Source organism: Etheostoma spectabile, chromosome 7 (assembly GCF_008692095.1).
Source record: "Etheostoma spectabile isolate EspeVRDwgs_2016 chromosome 7, UIUC_Espe_1.0, whole genome shotgun sequence".
Taxonomy (NCBI): Eukaryota; Metazoa; Chordata; class Actinopteri; order Perciformes; family Percidae; genus Etheostoma; species Etheostoma spectabile.
Window position 1 is genome coordinate 11031249 of NC_045739.1, and position 18075 is coordinate 11049323.

Genomic DNA, 18075 nt, shown 5'->3' on the forward strand with positions numbered 1-18075 from the left:
ATTTCCAATGAGCATGTTGCATTACCTCCATTCTGTCCGTATCCCTTGGCCACTCTGTGCTCCCAGCTTGTACTCTCAGCACATGGACAGCTCTGGGATTTGTTGTTTTCTGTTAGTACCCACACAAATAAGAGGAAACTCTGTATATCAACAGCAACACTTGCACTGTGGCAGTGTGTTTTATGATAACAGCACTATAAACACCTAATGCCTTAACGATTATAGTATGTTTTTTCTTAAACATGCTCATTTACTAATTAGCTGTGCTGGTGTGAAAGAAGTTGTGTCTCACTGTCCAGCTCTGAATTGTGCTGCCTCAGGAATCTAGTGAAGTGTTGCCATCCAAATGTCCCTCACCACCTTGCATCTTAATTGGGCCCTTAACAGGAGCGGAGTTCTCCTTAATGAGCTGATGAACCCTCAGAGAGACAGAGCACAGGGCCAGTGGACTCACATGGCCCTGAGTCCCTAACCTTCTTTTCTTGTGGCTGCATGCAAACATACACACATACACACAACCACACACACTGGGGGCTAATTAGAGCCCATTCACACCCTGCACTAATGATCCAAGCTCTTATTCACACACACTTCAGCAGGCTGTGTACTTAAGGGCCTCACAGGCCCCTCCGATGCAGCACTCATACCACTCTGCCTACAATAGATGCTGACGCAGCCCTCCAACCTGCTCCTTCAGGGGCTAGGATGAGATCTACTGTTTCTTCTATACAAACTACTTCATGACTTAGCCGAGTCATTCACAAAGACACTTGTACAAAGCATAAAAACAGAGCCAGGCGGAGAAAGGAGAGGGAGAGGGGTCAGTCAGAGGAGAGCTATAAAAACTGCCAGATCTGAACTCCTGTGTGTAGTTACTCTGTGTGTAAGTGTGTGTGTGTGTGTGTGTGTGTGTGTGTGTGTGTGTGTGTGTGTGTGTGTGTGTGTGTGTGTGTGTGAGTGTGTGCTGTTATAAAAGAAAAGGTATCGCTACACCAGCGGGGCCCCAGCAACAAGAGTTAGGGCACTCCTGGGTTGGCGGCCTGGGACTGATTTAAGAGTGTGTTTGAAGTGCAGATTACAGATTCTTTGCACCAAATCCCTCCAGGAGTATCCATGGCCCCTGGAATCTCTCTCAGGTTTCTTCTCAGGTCCGGGTATAGCTACTTGCCCCAGCTTGAGTACTCCGGACTGGCCGGAGACAAGGGCCGAGGCCGGACACGCCAGGGAAGAAAGAGACACACACGCTGGCTGAATGTAGGATCTGTAATAACAGTGCTGATAACAAAGAGCAGTGTGTTTGTGGGTATACCTGTCCTAACCATGTGCATTAATACAGTGAGAGAATCTATGTGCAGGGGAAGAAATGCCTACAGCAGGAGTCAGAAGTAGCATTGGAAAGCGGGAATGCTCCACATTCCCACAAGGAGATTCCAACATGGAGGTGAGAGTCTTCGCATCTCCTGCACATATTCAAAGTTCCTTACAGTCTGACTTTTGCGCCGCAGAACCATGACCACAGTCTTTAAGTAAAGGCCAGTGAGCTGCAGTGTCATTAGTGAGCACAGCAGTGTGTTTGTGTGTCACTGGTCTGAGAGTAAACAATGTGACTACCTAACACTGCTGTGTGCGCTCATACGTTCCTACTGTCCACATACAAGCACACTGACAAGCTGTTCTGAAACAATCTCACCGCTGCAGAAGCTCAGCTGAACAGAGCTACACAGTACATGAAGAACATGAAACTTCTGGACAGAGCAGATGAAAACCAGCAGCACGCATCCTGATCGTAAAAGCAAATCACACACACAAAGGCAAGTACGTAGTGTACTGGAAGATTACCATGAAGGACCAGCAGTGTGCCGACTCTAAAGGCATGCTAATTATTCCACCAGCAGTTTGTGACATTCTTGGATGTGTTGTCTACTTTAGCAGCAGGAACAGTGTATTCAGTCAGTGTGGACTAGCAGGGTGCAGGGAGCTGATGGAAAAAACTCTTAAACAGACATTGATGGGAAGCAGAATGCTTGTTCTTGCAAATGAACTGTCCATCAGTTTTACTTAAGCAAATCAGCCTAATTAGATTTACAGCTATAAACATCTTTTAATGGAAAAAAAAACATAGCTGGGAGAACAGGCATTTAATCAACATCATCAGGAGCCTCTTGTGAGAAGCCATGTTTTAAAACAACACACAAGGTCACTCTACTTATTGGCAACAAATTTGTAATTATAGGATTTGATTTCATGGGCAGTCGAAATAATAGCACTGGCTATTTTAAGGGAGAATTTCCAAAAAGCAAACAAAGTGTCATGGTTACTGTCAAACATCGGCTCATGGCGCTGTTTTGTCCAGTATGATTTCTCATATCCACACACTTGCCTTACACAGGCTCTGCAGTAAAAAAAAGTTGGTTGCTAAGAAAACAAATTGAAAGTTTTTACCACCCATTATGAACTTATACTTTATAAATTAACAATTCTGTTTGATTTCTCCCTCTTTTCTTGTAACTGCCATGCCAATAATGCTCCTTTGATGTGAGTTAAAGAGCTGGGAAAAAGGGGCTCTTGAGGCAGAGGCCACAGAGGCAGCCCCATGCTGGCTGGAAAACAATGCTGTTTTGGAGAGCCAGAGCACTGGACTCAAATGAAACTTGGTGGGAGGGTGCAAAGGGGGGAGGCCAAAACTGGACATGTCAGTTATTAGGTCAGCATTGAAGGGAGAAAAGAGTAAAGGGGAAAAAGGGGGGAGAGCAGGGGCAGTGTGTGTGGTGGTACATCCTGAGCTGTATGGGTAAAATGACACTGGCAGAACTGAGAGGTTCATTCTGCTTAAACCATCAGCCCTTCAACCTCCCTCTGTCCCTCTTCCTTCCCCCATCGGTGTCTTCCGCCTGGTGATGAAACATTCAAACAGGGTCGGTGCCCGGGGTTTAGCATTTCCACAGTGCACGTCAACAAAAAAGTCAAGTTTCTGCAATGAGGCTTGCACATTTTCACAGTTACCTTTGCTTTCTTCGTTTTGTTTGCAAACTACAGAACACAGTGTACACTCACGCTAATTTTTGCAGTGGGGGCTCATTGATTCAGGCAAAGTCCAACTAGGTCAAGTGGGGCTGTTTGGTGTGACACGCAGTAAGGTAGAGAGAAAGAAGGATGCAGTGTACTCACTATAGGGGACAATAGGACTCAGCATTCTGTGGAGCTGGTCTCAGTATGGAGGGATGCTGTTGTGTGAATGCCAGCTAAGGTTAGCGTCCGTCCGGCTGTTGTCCATCACTAGCAGGAGCTCGCACTGACAACAGAACAGCCCTGAGAGAGAGAGAGAGAGAGAGAGAGAGAGAGAGAGAGAGAGAGAGAGAGAGAGAGAGAGAGAGAGAGGCAGTTATTGGCTGCTGCACAATGTCTGGACAAACACTCACATGTCAACCAACCCTTTCACACACCCTCACACGGCAACACAAACCCAAACACACACACAGACCAGAATTCACCTGGAGTATGATAGAATTACTGACCAACCGGAGAACCCTACCAGTTTAAGACATACAGTCACAACAGTCACAACAGTCACAACAGTTTCACACACACACACACACACACGCACACACGCACACAGTCTGCCAAATTGACAGACACAAGGGTATTCATTATAGGCAGGCATTAAGCTGATTGAGAAGCTGTGTTCAGCCTCTAAAGAGAGCTTTCTAAATCTGCCTCACAAAAAGACTCATGCATACCATTGCTCTGTGCACTGGGGCATAAAGACTGCATTCTTAGGAGACCTTACACTTTGGAAGCTGCATAAGGAAAATTCAGAGGAAAAAAAGTTCACTGTAATGACATTTTACTTTTTAAGTTCTCTAATCTAAAATCTAAATCATGCTGTTCAAAAACTAATTCATTTCACCTAATGTGTACTTTCTAAGAGAAATATCCCTTTTCTGGTTTGGGTTGTAAATTTCAAAATGTATTTGTACACAGATTAAAATTAAAAATGTTGATCCTCTCAATCATTTTATTCCGATATCTTAGCGAACCTCTCTGAGCAAACCAATGAGATTAAACACACAACAGCCATTTAGGTTCTTTCTCAATGCTGTGGAAACCAAAGCACATTTTTCGTCCACGTTGGTGGTGAGTTAGTTGCTTCAAAAAATTTAGTGTAAAAACAACAGAGATGTCTGAAATCACCATCCAGTTTTTAAAATATGTGAAAACATTTTTAGCAACAAATAAACATGTTTCCCTAAATATACAATCCATCTATAACAAAATGTGAAGCTACTGTTATTGAATGAACATTAAACAACCTAACAGTATTTAACAGCAGTGAAGCTACATTATGTCATCTACTGCGTTTGCACATTAAACAATTTATCTTTCTTAGTATGTATACAAACAAATAAGTCGGTAACCAGTTTACACATTGAATCATATACCATTTCATACGGAAGCAAAATTACACAATGACCACACAGCCGTGCTTGGACCCCAACAGGCTTTACATACAACACTGCCTCCGACTACAACCCCTTTTGCTCTGACAGTCAACTTTTAACACCAGCAGCGGAGACAAGTCAAACAGCGGGGAGAGCAGAGTGCTATGACAGCAGATCAACACAGTGATGCAGAGAAGACAGGCAGCCTTACCTATTCATGCCTGCATGTCCTCCATCAGATCTGAAAGCGCTACTATAATCCCTGGAGCAGACCAGACAGTGTGTGCACTGCTATGCTTTCTTTTCCACATATGGGACACAACTCCACTCTCTCTCTCTCTCTCTCTCTCTCCGTCCTTCCCTCTGCCTCTCTCTCTCTCTCTCTCTCTTTAGCCAGTGACAACAGAGTAAGCACTGAGCTCCCCTCCCCCTATGGATCTCCCATCCCCCTCTCCCTCCCCTCTTTTTCTCTCTTTATGCTAAAAGTATTTCAGTAAGGAGAGAGAGAGAGAGAGAGAGAGAGAGAGAGAGAGAGAGAAAGAGAGAAAGAGAGAGAGAGAGAATGAGGGGAAGGCGGCAGAGAGGGTGGACGACTGACCAATCATGCTCAGGAGGAGAGAGAGGGTGATCATACTGAAGCTTGGACACAGAAGACGGGAGAGAGAGAGCTTTTGGTTGGAAGGTAATAACCAGGGTAAGTTTGGTTTGCCCTCGGAGGATTAAGAGAGAGCTGAAGAAACAATGCTGACATTGTGGTGAAAACACAACAAGGAACAATCTCTTGTCTATTTCTTCTCTGACTGACTCAAACAGATTGTGATCAAGTTACTTGTAAAAAATGTAATAATTTACTCATTACTTATTAAAAAGTACACTACTTAAGTAATTACATAGTAATTTAACGGCAGAAAAACAGTTACATTACTTTTTTGTAGCTTAGCTTGGCTCCTTCAAAGAACCCTTTCAACAAAAAACTGCCACACCCACACGTCAGAACAGCTGTATGTAAAACATTTGGAAAACAAGACAATGTGATTTAGCAAGCAGCTATCTTACAGAGGTATTTACTGATTAACAGCTAGCTGAACTCCTCGTGACAGCTCCTAAGTCACTAGCACTCCAGAAGTCCTGTAGCCCTGATCCAGGATCGCCATACTACGTATCACGACCTAGGGTGGTCTCCACCCAGAATCCATACATTTGAGTCGAAACCCCTAACCCTAACCCCACCCTAACCCCCCTAACCCCCCAACCCTAACCCTAACCCCCCAACCCTAACCCTAACCCCCCAACCCTTACCCTAACCCTAACCCAATCACAAATATCATACAAATAAATCAGGGACAATTAAGTCCTTTTTATCTTTTAAGCTGAGTATGTTATGTTTTGTTCTCTATTTATAACTCTGTTTACTGTTTCATGCCATAGTCCGTGTTTGCTCCTTTGTCTTGTCTAGTTGTAGTTCCTGTCTTGTGTTGTCCCGTGAGTGTCTGTTCTGGTTCCTGTTTTATTTTGACAGTCTGGGTTTTTTGTTTTGTTGTGTCTGGTTTTACTTCCTGTGTTTTCCCGCTCTTGTGATTACCTGACGTTTTCCACCTGTTTCCCAGCCCTTGTGTCACCTGCCTGTTGTAACCCGTGTATTTAGTCTTTTTGTTACCCTTGTCCTTTCAGATCATTGTAGTGTTTTTGTGTGCGTTTGGTGGGTTTGTTTGTCTCTGGTTCCTGTCGTTGTGCTCTGCGTTTTTCTGTTCTTTCTCGTTTAGACGTTTTTGTATTTTTTCCTTGTGTCATTTGTTTTTGCTATTTGGATCCCTGTGTTGTTTTGGACTCTTTGTTAAATAAATCCTCGTATTCGTCTCTCTCCTGCCAGCCTGCCTATCTCTGCTTTTGGGTCCTCATATTCCCCAGGAACTCTAACAGAGTAGGTGTATGGCATTCACAGTAACCATTTTCAAAGAGAACAAAATCCAAAAGCTAAACATGCAATAGTTGTAGTACACACTACAATAAATAGTGTTACATATATTTGATGTGTTTATGATCCAGTATTTATGTCACTCAGAAATGTTTCCAAGCTCCATCTATATCATGGTCAGGTGATGTTCCAGTTTCCTTTCCTCGCTCTTCACACACAGCTGTCAGGCTGTTTTTAGCGCCACACTGAGGGCCACATGGTCAAGTCATCTCCTCCTGTTACACAGAGCCAGTACCAGTCAAGATGCCATGTTGCACAAGCTACAGGACACCAAACACACACACACACACACACACACACACACACACACACACACACAGTCCACCACAATTGTTACTATACAAGTGAACAAATACTATAAAGAGTAAGGAGACCAGCTGAAAATAGAGAGGGACATTGTGATCTTATGTTAGGAGTCCACAGCATCCCATGAACCTCAACATGTGAAAGCATTTTGGAGAGTGTTTTCTGTCAGAGCAGCCTGGAGGCTTGCTGACATTAAATTAATCACCCTGTACTGTAGTCCTGCTAGTTTATGATGATGTGATATAACCTTTTTACATTTATCATTTAAGGTTAATTTTCATAGTTTGGGTTATCATTATAGCCCAAAACGATTAACATTATACACATTTCTAGGAACACATTTCTAAAAAAGAAGTCAAGTACATAATGTAAGCAATTTAAAGCGGTTTGGTAGCATGTATAATTTCATATAAAACCTCAAGTTAGCCAACTTATATGAAACATAAAATGAAAGCAAACTGTAAAACTATCACCCAAACTGTCCATTATAAACACCATCTGTTTACTGACCAACTTTCTGGTTCTACTTTGTTGGTAGGCCTTGGCGTATCACGCATTCACATAATTTTACTGTGCAGTTTCTTGTGCAATGTTGGCTTGTTTTCAACTTCTGTGATAATCAGACTGCTCGTGTTTTTTGCTTGTCAGACTCAATGTCATGGTGTTCCCGGGAACTAGTGAGTATAACGTTATAACCGATAGAAGTGATGGCCAAACTTACAAAAATAAAAGTCAAATTATAATAAACCATAATTATCCTTTAAACACACAGCCTCTGAAAACGCTAAGACATGTGGGTTGAGCTATTTTAGTAGATGCCCAAGTGGTCAGTGACATGGCTAAAATTGGAATGTAGGGCAATAAAACCATTGAAGGAAACGCTGCAACTCATTAGAGTGGTTACAAAACTTAACACACCCAGTGAGTCCCAGTTCAGGGCCACAATTAGACTCCTTAATGTTTCCCTAATATGGGATCCTCAATAGATTTGCTAATGGTGTCTCTGTGGGGGGTTAGGTGAGGGTACGGTTGAGTTAGGATGTTGAAAGCAGACAACTCTGGCGCTTTCTCTATCACTCTATTGCCTTATTAGTGCTGAGGCAGCAGTGTGTGGACACAGGCAGCCTGCTGAGCCCAGCATTACTGAAGCACAAAGACTTCAGGGCCCCAGGACACGAGACAAGCCAAAAACTGAGAAGAAATAAGACTGAAAAAGAGTTTGAATGAGACAGAGACAGAACAGGTACTCCTGCACAGACTAGTTCCCAAGTCACAGGAGTGATTTTAACAGGTGTCAGCCTTAAAGATCCCGCCCCCTTCTCTAATATGCATTAAGATATTTCTGCACACTTGTGACAGCTCAGGCTCCCCAAACGATCAGAGGACAATCAGTCCAGTGGACAATGTGGGACATGGCTTACTGTCAGGGCTGGGAGGCTGCTTAGGTGCCTGGTGGTTGGAGGTTAATGGAGAGATATGAGAGGTAGACAAAAGAGCCATGGCAAGCTGAAAATGACTCCTGAATGGACAAAGGGTACAGGTCAACACGCTAGCGTTTGACCTCACACTCCAGGGCATGTCAACTCAACACCTCCATTCAGCAGGTTGTTCCTGCAACGATAAACTATGTTGGCAGGTCAGCTAGTTTTATCAAGCTAAACTGATGAATCAGGTTTATATTTAATTAAGTTAAATGAAAATCTGCATGCAGTCCAGCCCCACAGGGTGATTAGCTAAGCAAAATATAATGCTTAATGGCTTTATAGACATAGTTCCTCATCTTAGAGGGAGGGAGTCAAAGTTGTAGATCCTAATGAAAATAAAGTAGATTCGACCTCATGCACACCTTTATACCAAACATCATAAAACTGGCAAAGTTCAGAGTGCTAGGCCATGTGTGTAAGGACAGTGATAGTGTATTCTAGCTGTCATATGCAAACAGTGTGGTTGTATGAATTGGAATATAAATATAAATAGGAATGGTGTGAGGGCTGTCAGTTTGAAAACATATTTGCCAATCAGCTGTCAGTATTTCAGCAAGTTGTATAAACAGCTGAAGCTAAGTTTTAATTACCTAGTCAGACTTTTGACTACCGACATGAAGTCTGAGCCACAGTGTTGTTTCGCATGTTCAAAAGCTGCCTATTTTACCAAAAAAGGGTCTTTTATACTGACATTATTACCTATAGAGTGTCAGTGTGACACAGTTGCTGAAAAACTGTTAAAACCACTCAGAATTGTCTGTAAATTCCAGAACAAACAAGACTATTCATGGATTATCAGTCGAAAGGCAAATATTTGTCTTGTGAACATACATAAAAATGAATGCACCTGTGTTATTTAAAAGCCCATAGTTGACATTGTAGATAATCATTTGGTTGGTAACCACCAGGTTGTAGTCTGGGGTTCTGGGGGCCGGCTGTGAACAGCTACAGTATATTAACTAAGTTGACCAGACCTCAGGTATGAGACTTAAGGTTGGACCTCAGGAGACTAATTGTTCGCATGACTTTGTGGACTGGTCAGACCAAACACTACTTAAGGCAAGGCAAGGCAAGCCAGCTTTATTTGTATAGCACATTTCAGCAACAGGGCAATTCAAAGTGCTTTACATAAAATCAGTTAAACAGATAAAACACAAGTAAAAACAGTTAAAAATCATAAGCATTAAAAACCTGTAAAACACATGAATAGACAGTTAAAAAATAGACACATAAAACACAAGAATAAAAGTTACAGTGCAGCATAAGAAATTTAAAGAAATGAGCAGTCATTTAAAGAAAGGCAGCATCAAAAAGAAAGGTCTTCAGCCTTGATTTAAAAGAACTGAGAGTAGCAGCGGATCTGCAGGTTTCTGGGAGTTTATTCCAGATATGAGGAGCATAGAAACTGAAAGCTGCTTCACCCTGTTTAGTTCTGACTCTGGGGACAGAAAGTAGACCTGTCCCAGATGACCTGAGAGGTCTGGGGGGGTCATAGTGTAGTAGCAGATCAGAAATGTATTTTGGACCTAAACCGTTAAGTGATTTATAAACTAGCAAGAGTACTTTGAAATCAATTCTTTGAGACACAGGAAGCCAGTGTAAAGACTTCAGAACTGGAGTGATGTGATCCAGTCACTTAAGGGAAACTAAACATTCAAATTCAAACAAGTAGGCCTGAGAGCAGGAAACACACATTACATGTGATATACTGTATTCCCCCTCCTGTGATAGCATCTACAAGCTAAATGAAGCATCAGTGTTTGAAGAAACAATCAGACGTTAGCAACTGACCTGAAAGTTTACACACTTTACCTAAGCTGTGGAGTATCTGTAAGGATTGTGCATGCCTTAACCTATCCACAAACAATCCACAAATGTGTGTGTGTGTTGGTTGTCATAATCAGTTCCAGGCTCTCATGGTTGGCCAATATCATTTTATTAGCTGACAGGCGAGTGCCAGGACTTTGGCTGAGATTAGGGCAGAGTGAGAAACTTTACCCCAGCCCCAGTTGCCCTGAAGAGGGCTGGCCAAGCAGTGGAGGAAGGGACAATGTGTGTGTGTGTGTGTGTTGGGGGGGTAGCAGGATTATTAGTGGGAGGTTCAGCTGTTTATTATTCCAATTCTATCTCTAACAGCTGAAAATTGGAGAATTAGGTGGTGGCCCTGAGCAACCTGGGGATCAATGCAGAGGGGTTAAACCCTGTGGCACGGCTCCACACACTCACAGCGCTCGCAGATACTGACGCAGCACATACACACACACACACCACAGAGGTCATTCACAAAACTTAACAGACACATCAGATTTACCGCTCTGAAGTGATAAGACACTCACAGACTTCACAGGTCGATGAATAGCTTCACACTTTGAAAAAGCCCTCAAACACAAAACTAAAGTCTCTTCATTCTGTATTTGTAGGCATACGTATACAGAGAAACTCTTTCCTTTATGCTGCCGATCATGACACAACCGGAGAGGAATCACAGAGCAACCCAGCCAAACAATTGATTTAAAGACGCTGGAACACAATCCAACTCTCACAATATACACAGACTTTCTCTATCACATACATTGTTGGCATGAGCCTGTAGTGTCAGGGGGTCTCTGGTCACGTACATGCATGCTGCTAATCTGGAGAGGGACATGTGACACTGGGAACTGTGAAACCTGAACTTTTCACGCCATGTAGGCATGTAGTCTGAGGGCATGGAAACAGGTCTTTGGACCTATGGAGGTTTAGAAATTGAATTTAGACTTGAGATGAGATTCTATCTGTATCAAATTACAGTTTTTGCAGGTATTTTGTGTTGTTTTAGTGTCTTAGCTTTTTTTTCTCTGCTGAGGAAGTAGGTAGGCTAACCCGCAGACAAACTAGGGAAGATAAAGGGGAGAAGGTGCTGACAAGACTGAATCCTTACGCAGTTGAACATTAACTCCAGATGTGGAGATTTTCAGATCAGTGCTGTGGATCAGTCCTAGTGTTGGCATTTGGACTCTAGCTCCTAATGCCTCTCATGTCGATTTACAATGAAAACAGCTAAAATCACAAGCAAAGCAAAGCAATTAAATAGTGAGCACTGCTCGCAGGATTATTTCTATTGTTAACAGTAGATTAAAACATATTACAATGTGTGTGTGTGTTTGTGCGTGTGCGTGTGCGTGTGCGTGCATTCATGCGTGTGTGCATATGCATCTTTTTAGTCTGCCAACTTTAAACTGTAATCCAAGACATTAAGCAAATCCGCTATCTGCAGGACCCAAGACTAGTTACTATTAATATGACAACGGTGGTCTAACCTCAGAGTTCCCTTAATCCAGTTCTGGCCACTGAACTTTGTGTGTGCCACACTTGTGTGAGGCATAACTGCCATTTTCCCCTTGAATCTACAGAAGCATGCTTTTAATCAAATACAAAACATTGATATATCTAATGACATATACTAGAGGCAAACTCCTCTTCATGCCCTACAAATGAGGGCAGGCTGATTAAAAATGATAACTGATGCAAATCAGAACCTTGCTTACTAAGACAAGTTGTAACCTGATGCTACAAGTGACTGACATTCATTTGCAAATATGCTTACTTAATGAAGATGATTCCCTTAAATAATGGCATGCATTTATTCACTGTGAATAGGTCAACTGCAAATTGCATGAATGTATTCATTATTTCAAATATCTTTCAATGGATTCCCTCTTTTGGCATGAGGCTAAACAATGACTTACAGAGCACACTGTGTACTTTTAGCCTACTCAGCTGGTTGAAATAAACTTTATCCTTGGAGTTTATTAACAGTCACAGAAGTGCAAAAAGCACAGAAGGTACAAAGGCAAGCTGGTACTAAAAACTGAAAAAAATCCAAACAGACTGGCTTTAAAAATTGGTTGCGTAAAATGTTAACGCAGTTATGTGTCAATTATCACAAGTAAGAACATCTCACAATTAACTGAGAAAGGACAGGAGGAAACTGATCAAATCACCTCAATCTGGACTGTCTGTTGAATCAGATGGGATGAATCAGGTAACGTGTAACCAGTCCAATTTTCAAAACACTGGTTTCTTGCATTTTGTAATGACCGATGCCAAGTGGTTCTGTCATACATTTTCAGCTCAAAGTTGGTGGACTCAGGCTCAACCTCTGGAAAAGGAATTAGTTTCCCCTTATGTGATTGTCACAGACTCCAATAGCTCTTGTTGGTCTATTGGTTCGTCTATTTTCTCCTCCATCAACAGGGTTGATAGGGAGCTAATGGCTATTCTCTACTCCTTATTAAACCTTTTCTACAGGGTCTAACTCGTGCCCAGTGTTCAGGGAAACAGGGGCAACAGAGCAGGGCAGGGCTCACCGGGGAGTCTTTTCTAAAGTGTCCAGCCTCTTGGAGAAAACCTGGACAAAGCAGGAGCCTGGTGAAAGCTGCCTGTTGTCCACCTAATCCTAGCTATGGCCCAGTCTCCATTGACAACGTAAACCTGAACAATGGTCTCTTTCAAGAGTCGTTCCCTTCACTGACACACTGACGTAGCAACAACAAGAAGACACTTAAGGAATAGAAAACCTTGTCCATAATCACACATGTGCTTTCTTCACAAATGGTACAGGAAGAAAAGTGCATCTGTAAATAACTGTCTAAAATAAATAGAAATAGAAATGTGAAGCCGCTGGCACATAAGATCAGTCTTCCATATCTTTACTGATGAATGCAATAAACAGAAAACGGGGATAGTTGTACCAGAGCAAAGGGTGAAATAGGCTTCATCGTGTGGTCTGGTATAAAATGATTTCTCTTCTTCGAGATCAGCTATTCTCGCCTTGCTTTTTCCTTTCCTTTCAGCACATTTGCTGACCAACAGAAAAGGAAGATGAATGCTTCCATTTTAGATGCCGAGGCCCCCTTCTCTCATCTTCTTCGATCTAGATTTCACATTAAACTTGTAATAGCATACGACCCTGCAAGGCAGGATTGTCATTCAGGTGGGCCATGTTATATGAATGAGATTTGGTGAAATGCCAATATTTATGCACATACATTCAGTCCCAGCCTTTCTCATCATTGAATCGTCTTTACTATTAAATGGATGAGCAGGTGTCATTTGATAGATCAAATTATATCAAGGAATACACAAACACGTACATGTGCACGCACGCACATGCACAAAAGCTAAAGCCCCCATAAACACAAAATGTACAACCACACCCCACTATCCATACACTGGTTAGCCAGTAATAAGCTTTTCCCCACTGCTCCATACAGCACTATACAATCAGCTGACTGTCCAGCTACAGCTACAGTTGTTGGGAAGGTCATCTGTCAGAGAATGAACTAGGCTGTGGCCATTTGGCATCCCCAGGAGGTCTGCAGAGAGAGGAGAGACGTCTCTGAAGGACACTTTCCCTCTTCTCCTGTGCTCTAATTCAATTGTTCTGACAGGGTAGCGGTGTCTCAGTGTCTGCCAGCCCAGTAATCTCTGTGTAATTGAGTTCCCAATCAGCCATCCATCAATAATGCATCTGGTTCCATGAGGGTAGAGTCAACCACACTGCTCCGGCCCGCCGTAGGAAGGAAGGAGACAAGATTCTGGTCCGACTGGCCAGAAAGATCTATTACTTCCTGGAGATCACTCACTAGACTCTGTGGCTTGTATCAGTCCTAAACACAAGCTACTTTTGAAATGGGAGTATTGTAAAATTTAGCACAAGTTCAATCCAGAAATTACCATGTTTATGCTTACTCTAATTATTTTCTTACTGTATTTTAGTTTCCCTCTCTCCATCTCTCTGTTTTTCCCTGCTTCCAACTTGATCAGCTGACTGAGTGCATCACTCTTTCAGTTAAATCAATCAGATTCTGCCAAACCCTCTGTGAGCCAATTATGTTGTGGCTGCCAAAGTCAGCTATCATTTCCATGTCGGATTGATGCAAACCCCCTCTAGCCCTTCACCTCCGCTCTTTATCACAACCAGTCTTCCAAGTTGGTCTTCCAGGGATCTCATGATAAATCCTGCTCCACACATCACCCATCCAGATTTTCAGCCCTCTTCACCCCTTCACCACCACTACTGTCTAGACTCCATTGGGACGATGATCCTTTACAACTCACGGCATCACTTCCCCCTTAAATTAAGACGTCACGATGGGATGTAAAGACTCCTCATTTTTTTCAGCTTTCCTGGTAACAATAAATTAACTATATTACTCTTTAAGCATCTCCCCTGACTGAAATGTTACATCAGACAGTATGATGGCAGTGGGTGGTTTGCGAAGCTGAAAACAACTTTTGTTCAAGACAACATAGAGATGTTCAGAAATCAGATCATGCATCGATTTTACAAACATTACAATACAATGATTCTGCGCCAATGCCAATGATAGAAAAATTAGTATGAAGCACTTTTATGTAACGCACCCCTTAGACCGTAATCAGACAGAGCGCGATTGCAGGCAGCAAAACGCAAGGCCCACTGCACTGCCTTTCTTGTTAAAGATTCCCAGATCAGACCAGCATATTTTTGTTTTATTTTATTTTATTAGTTTATTTGTCTGGGACAATACATATAGGCATTGTTAAGTGCAACTGATGAAATGTATGTGGGACTTCTAGCCAGAGGCTAATTTGCAGTCATGTCCCTTGTTATTCTTGCTAGGCAACCCTCAAATCACCTGTCCTCAACCAACTGTTACTTTACTCTGGAGTCAAATGACGTCGGGGACTTTGGGTGTTTTGTGAAGCTTTCTCAAAACACATTATGTCCATAAAAACACACACAGGTTCAAAGTCCACCTACCTACTCACTTTTCCGGTGCATGCCAACCCATCAATTAGTGACTAAGATCATAGTCCTCCCAGGTTAAACTGGACAGCTGTCTGAATGATTTTCAATTATACAGTCAGGAAGCCCCAGACAGCTCACTGGCTCCTACCCCCACCCCCCCTCGTGTCTCGCAGGATCATGTAACGCCTCCCATAGATAATTGTGTATCACCACCTCCACAATTTCATCTCCATTTTCAATTTCAAATCTTGGAGCACCTGGGATCTTCTTATAAAGCCTCAGTTCGCCCCTGCACTTGCGTTATAAACTGCTTTTGATGAAACATTTTGAGAGAGAAATCTCTGTCCAGTAGCAATGAATTGTGTTATTTTCTTTCTCTCTTTAATGAAACCACAAATACTTTGTGATCATATGCAGCTCCCCACATCTTGGTTACATCATACTCCCATGATCACTGTTGTGCTGTCCCTTTACCCTTGGGTCTGCCAGATTAATGGCTCATTTAAGTCCCCATTACATTACATTAGCCCTTTCAGCCAGCGCACACTGTACACTCCCCAGCAAATAAATCACATCATGAAAATATTAATCAATCTCAATAAGTGAGTGCACATAATCTGTTTGATGTTAAATACTATGACAAAGGTTTATATTCAGAGCAGTAAATTACTGTCACTCACAGGAACAGACCGACTCTAATAGCTCTGGAGCTATTGAAGCTATTGGTTTATCATAGCAATGAGGCTGTAAGCTGTGGGGAGAATATTATTGGGTGTTACTGCTACCAGATTTTACAACCAGAAAGCCAAGTATGTCAGTGTGAGAACGTATTACACTAGTCAGTATGAACCGGTTGGCTGGCTTGGCCAAAAGTCACAAAATGCCACAAAACAATGCTGATCGCCCGGGCAATTTTAGTAAATTGATTCTGTGCTGTATAATAGTATGACAGTGTGGCTTCAAAAGAATTCTGTAAATTGGAGGCATTGAAAAGGCGCAAGTGTGGTTCACACCACACACCAACACACACAACAACACCTTCCCACCTGGAGGTTAATTCAATCCCAGCGCGTTCCATTTCGAGCGTGCTGTCAGGCTCAGGTCTGCAGTGTGACATTGTGAGGGAGAGGTAATTACATTTTGGTCCAGTCCAGCAACTCAGCGTCTATTCAGAAGGTGCTGTCAGTGCCCTCCTCTTATAGACCACAGTCACTAGAAAAATTGTCCAGCTCTGAACACACTGCTGTGGACAAACAGCTTCACTGACTGTACCCCTATCCTTTAGTATAGGACAGAGAAGAGGGACTTTATCAGCCCACTTGCCTTTATCAGAATTTTGTCAACACACAGACCTTGTTATGTTTTACAGTAGATTTCAAGGGCTTAACATGCTACTTTAGGGGATTAACAACTGGAAAATAAAAAAAAACTAAGCTCTAAGCTTCATCTTACAAAACACAAATTAACAATTACATTTCAATCATTCAAACTTAATTTTAAACTATTCTTTGCTACGTAAAAAAAATCCTAAATTAATGCCATCAGTCAAGTTGCTTCCCATTTGTTCTGACCCATATGTCAGAACAAATGAGGGAACATGCACAACACTTGTTAACTGTCCTCCTTGCACACTGTGTATTAATAATTTACAATTAAATGCAACTGGGCAATTAGTCAAGGGATGTGGACTTTGCAGTGGAAATGAAACACACCCAACAATTTTTGTAGTTCTTCTACAGTCAGTTTGAGCACCTGAACACACTTTGTGATAGATTTACAGCTTTGCTGATGCTCTCAGTTCATGTGTGGTCATGTTCTACTTGTCCATTGTGTACTATTGATCAGGCCCTGGTGAAACTTGTGACTAAAGCTTAGTCCTATCCCAGCAGAATAAATCACAGTATTGACCCTGTGGTTATCAATAAAGGTAATGACAAACATCTGGCCCCACCTTTAATGGAATCGACAGTCTTTCTGGCAGCAGCCCAGCATTGGCCACACATAGATTGCCTTGATCTTTCCAGTGGGAACTCACTCTTAGTATGCAAATGAGAGGAGAAATGCAATCGCCGTCTAAAGCTAAGCAGTGCTGCTATTGAATTAGGAGCTGAAAATTTCCATAAACACCAAAGGAAAAAACTTAAAATGTCTGCTGACAATAAACCTGTTTAGACTGACTAAGATGTATTCTGTCAAGGTGCTTTGACACAGTGTATCTATGTCAATGGAGGAATAAGTGAGGAGATCAAATCAATGGTTGCTACACTGAGGTCCAGAGGTGCTGAGCTGGACTTATGGAGCAGCTTGCAGAGGCAGCACTCTGTCCTGTGTGTGTCATGGGTGTGCCAGGCCTCAATCTACACTGGATATCTTATTATTAAGGCCAAGGATTGTCTGTGATAATATGCTCTACCTAGTAACAGAAGCTAGCCATGGGTTCAAATGTGAGTGTGGCTATAGCATTATTTGCGCTAAGGAGCTAGATCATGGGTCTCAAACTCGCGGCCCGGGGGCCAATTGCGGCCCGCGGGATGATATTTTGTGGCCCCCCACTTGACATCAAAGTTAAGTGTTAGTGCGCCCCGCGCGTTCTGAAACTTTTTCTCAGTGCGCTTGTCACTTATGGGCTACCGTAGTAGTCTCCTGACAGCGGCGTAACGGTTGTCAAGCTAGCTAAGTACCTGGGAAAGTATCAACGTTAGTCACTTGTTTGAAACGTGTTGTGTTGTTTCGGAGTGGCGGAAATGGTATTACATCACCCAGTTCCAATCATGTCTCTCTCAAAAAGTGCCGTAAAGAGAAAGGTTGGAGACGAGCACAGGCAATTTCAGGAAAAGTGGGAGACGGAATATTTTTTTGTTGAGCACAGGGGTACCCCTACATGTCTCATATGCACAGAGAAAGTTGCGGTGTACAAGGAATACAACATCAGACGTCATTACTCAACTAGACATGCTGAGGAGTATACAAAATACCAGGGAGATGAGAGAAAGAACCGGGTCGCCAACCTTAAAAAATGTCTATTGAGGCAACAAGATTTATTTGAGAAAGCAAACAAAGAGAAGGAAGCAGCAGTCGAAGCTAGCTACGTGGTGA

At 42.5% G+C, this 18075-nt stretch overlaps 1 protein-coding gene across 2 annotated transcripts in view; it reads right to left on the minus strand.

Annotated features, from left to right (window-relative positions):
- fignl2 (fidgetin like 2) overlaps positions 1–4833 on the minus strand; it is a 16710-nt gene extending 11877 nt beyond the window's left edge. The window contains exons 1-2 of one of the 2 annotated variants that reach the window (XM_032521306.1): positions 4651–4833; positions 3169–3309 (exon numbers count right to left, since the gene is read on the minus strand). In XM_032521306.1, the coding sequence (XP_032377197.1) occupies positions 3169–3193 (25 nt within the window). In that variant the 5' untranslated portion in view covers positions 3194–3309; positions 4651–4833. Of the gene's footprint in view, positions 1–3168; positions 3310–3737; positions 3816–4650 lie in introns of those variants that run through there. The other variant, XM_032521307.1, reaches the window with a different exon arrangement.
- Between the last annotated feature and the right edge of the window lie 13242 nt (positions 4834–18075).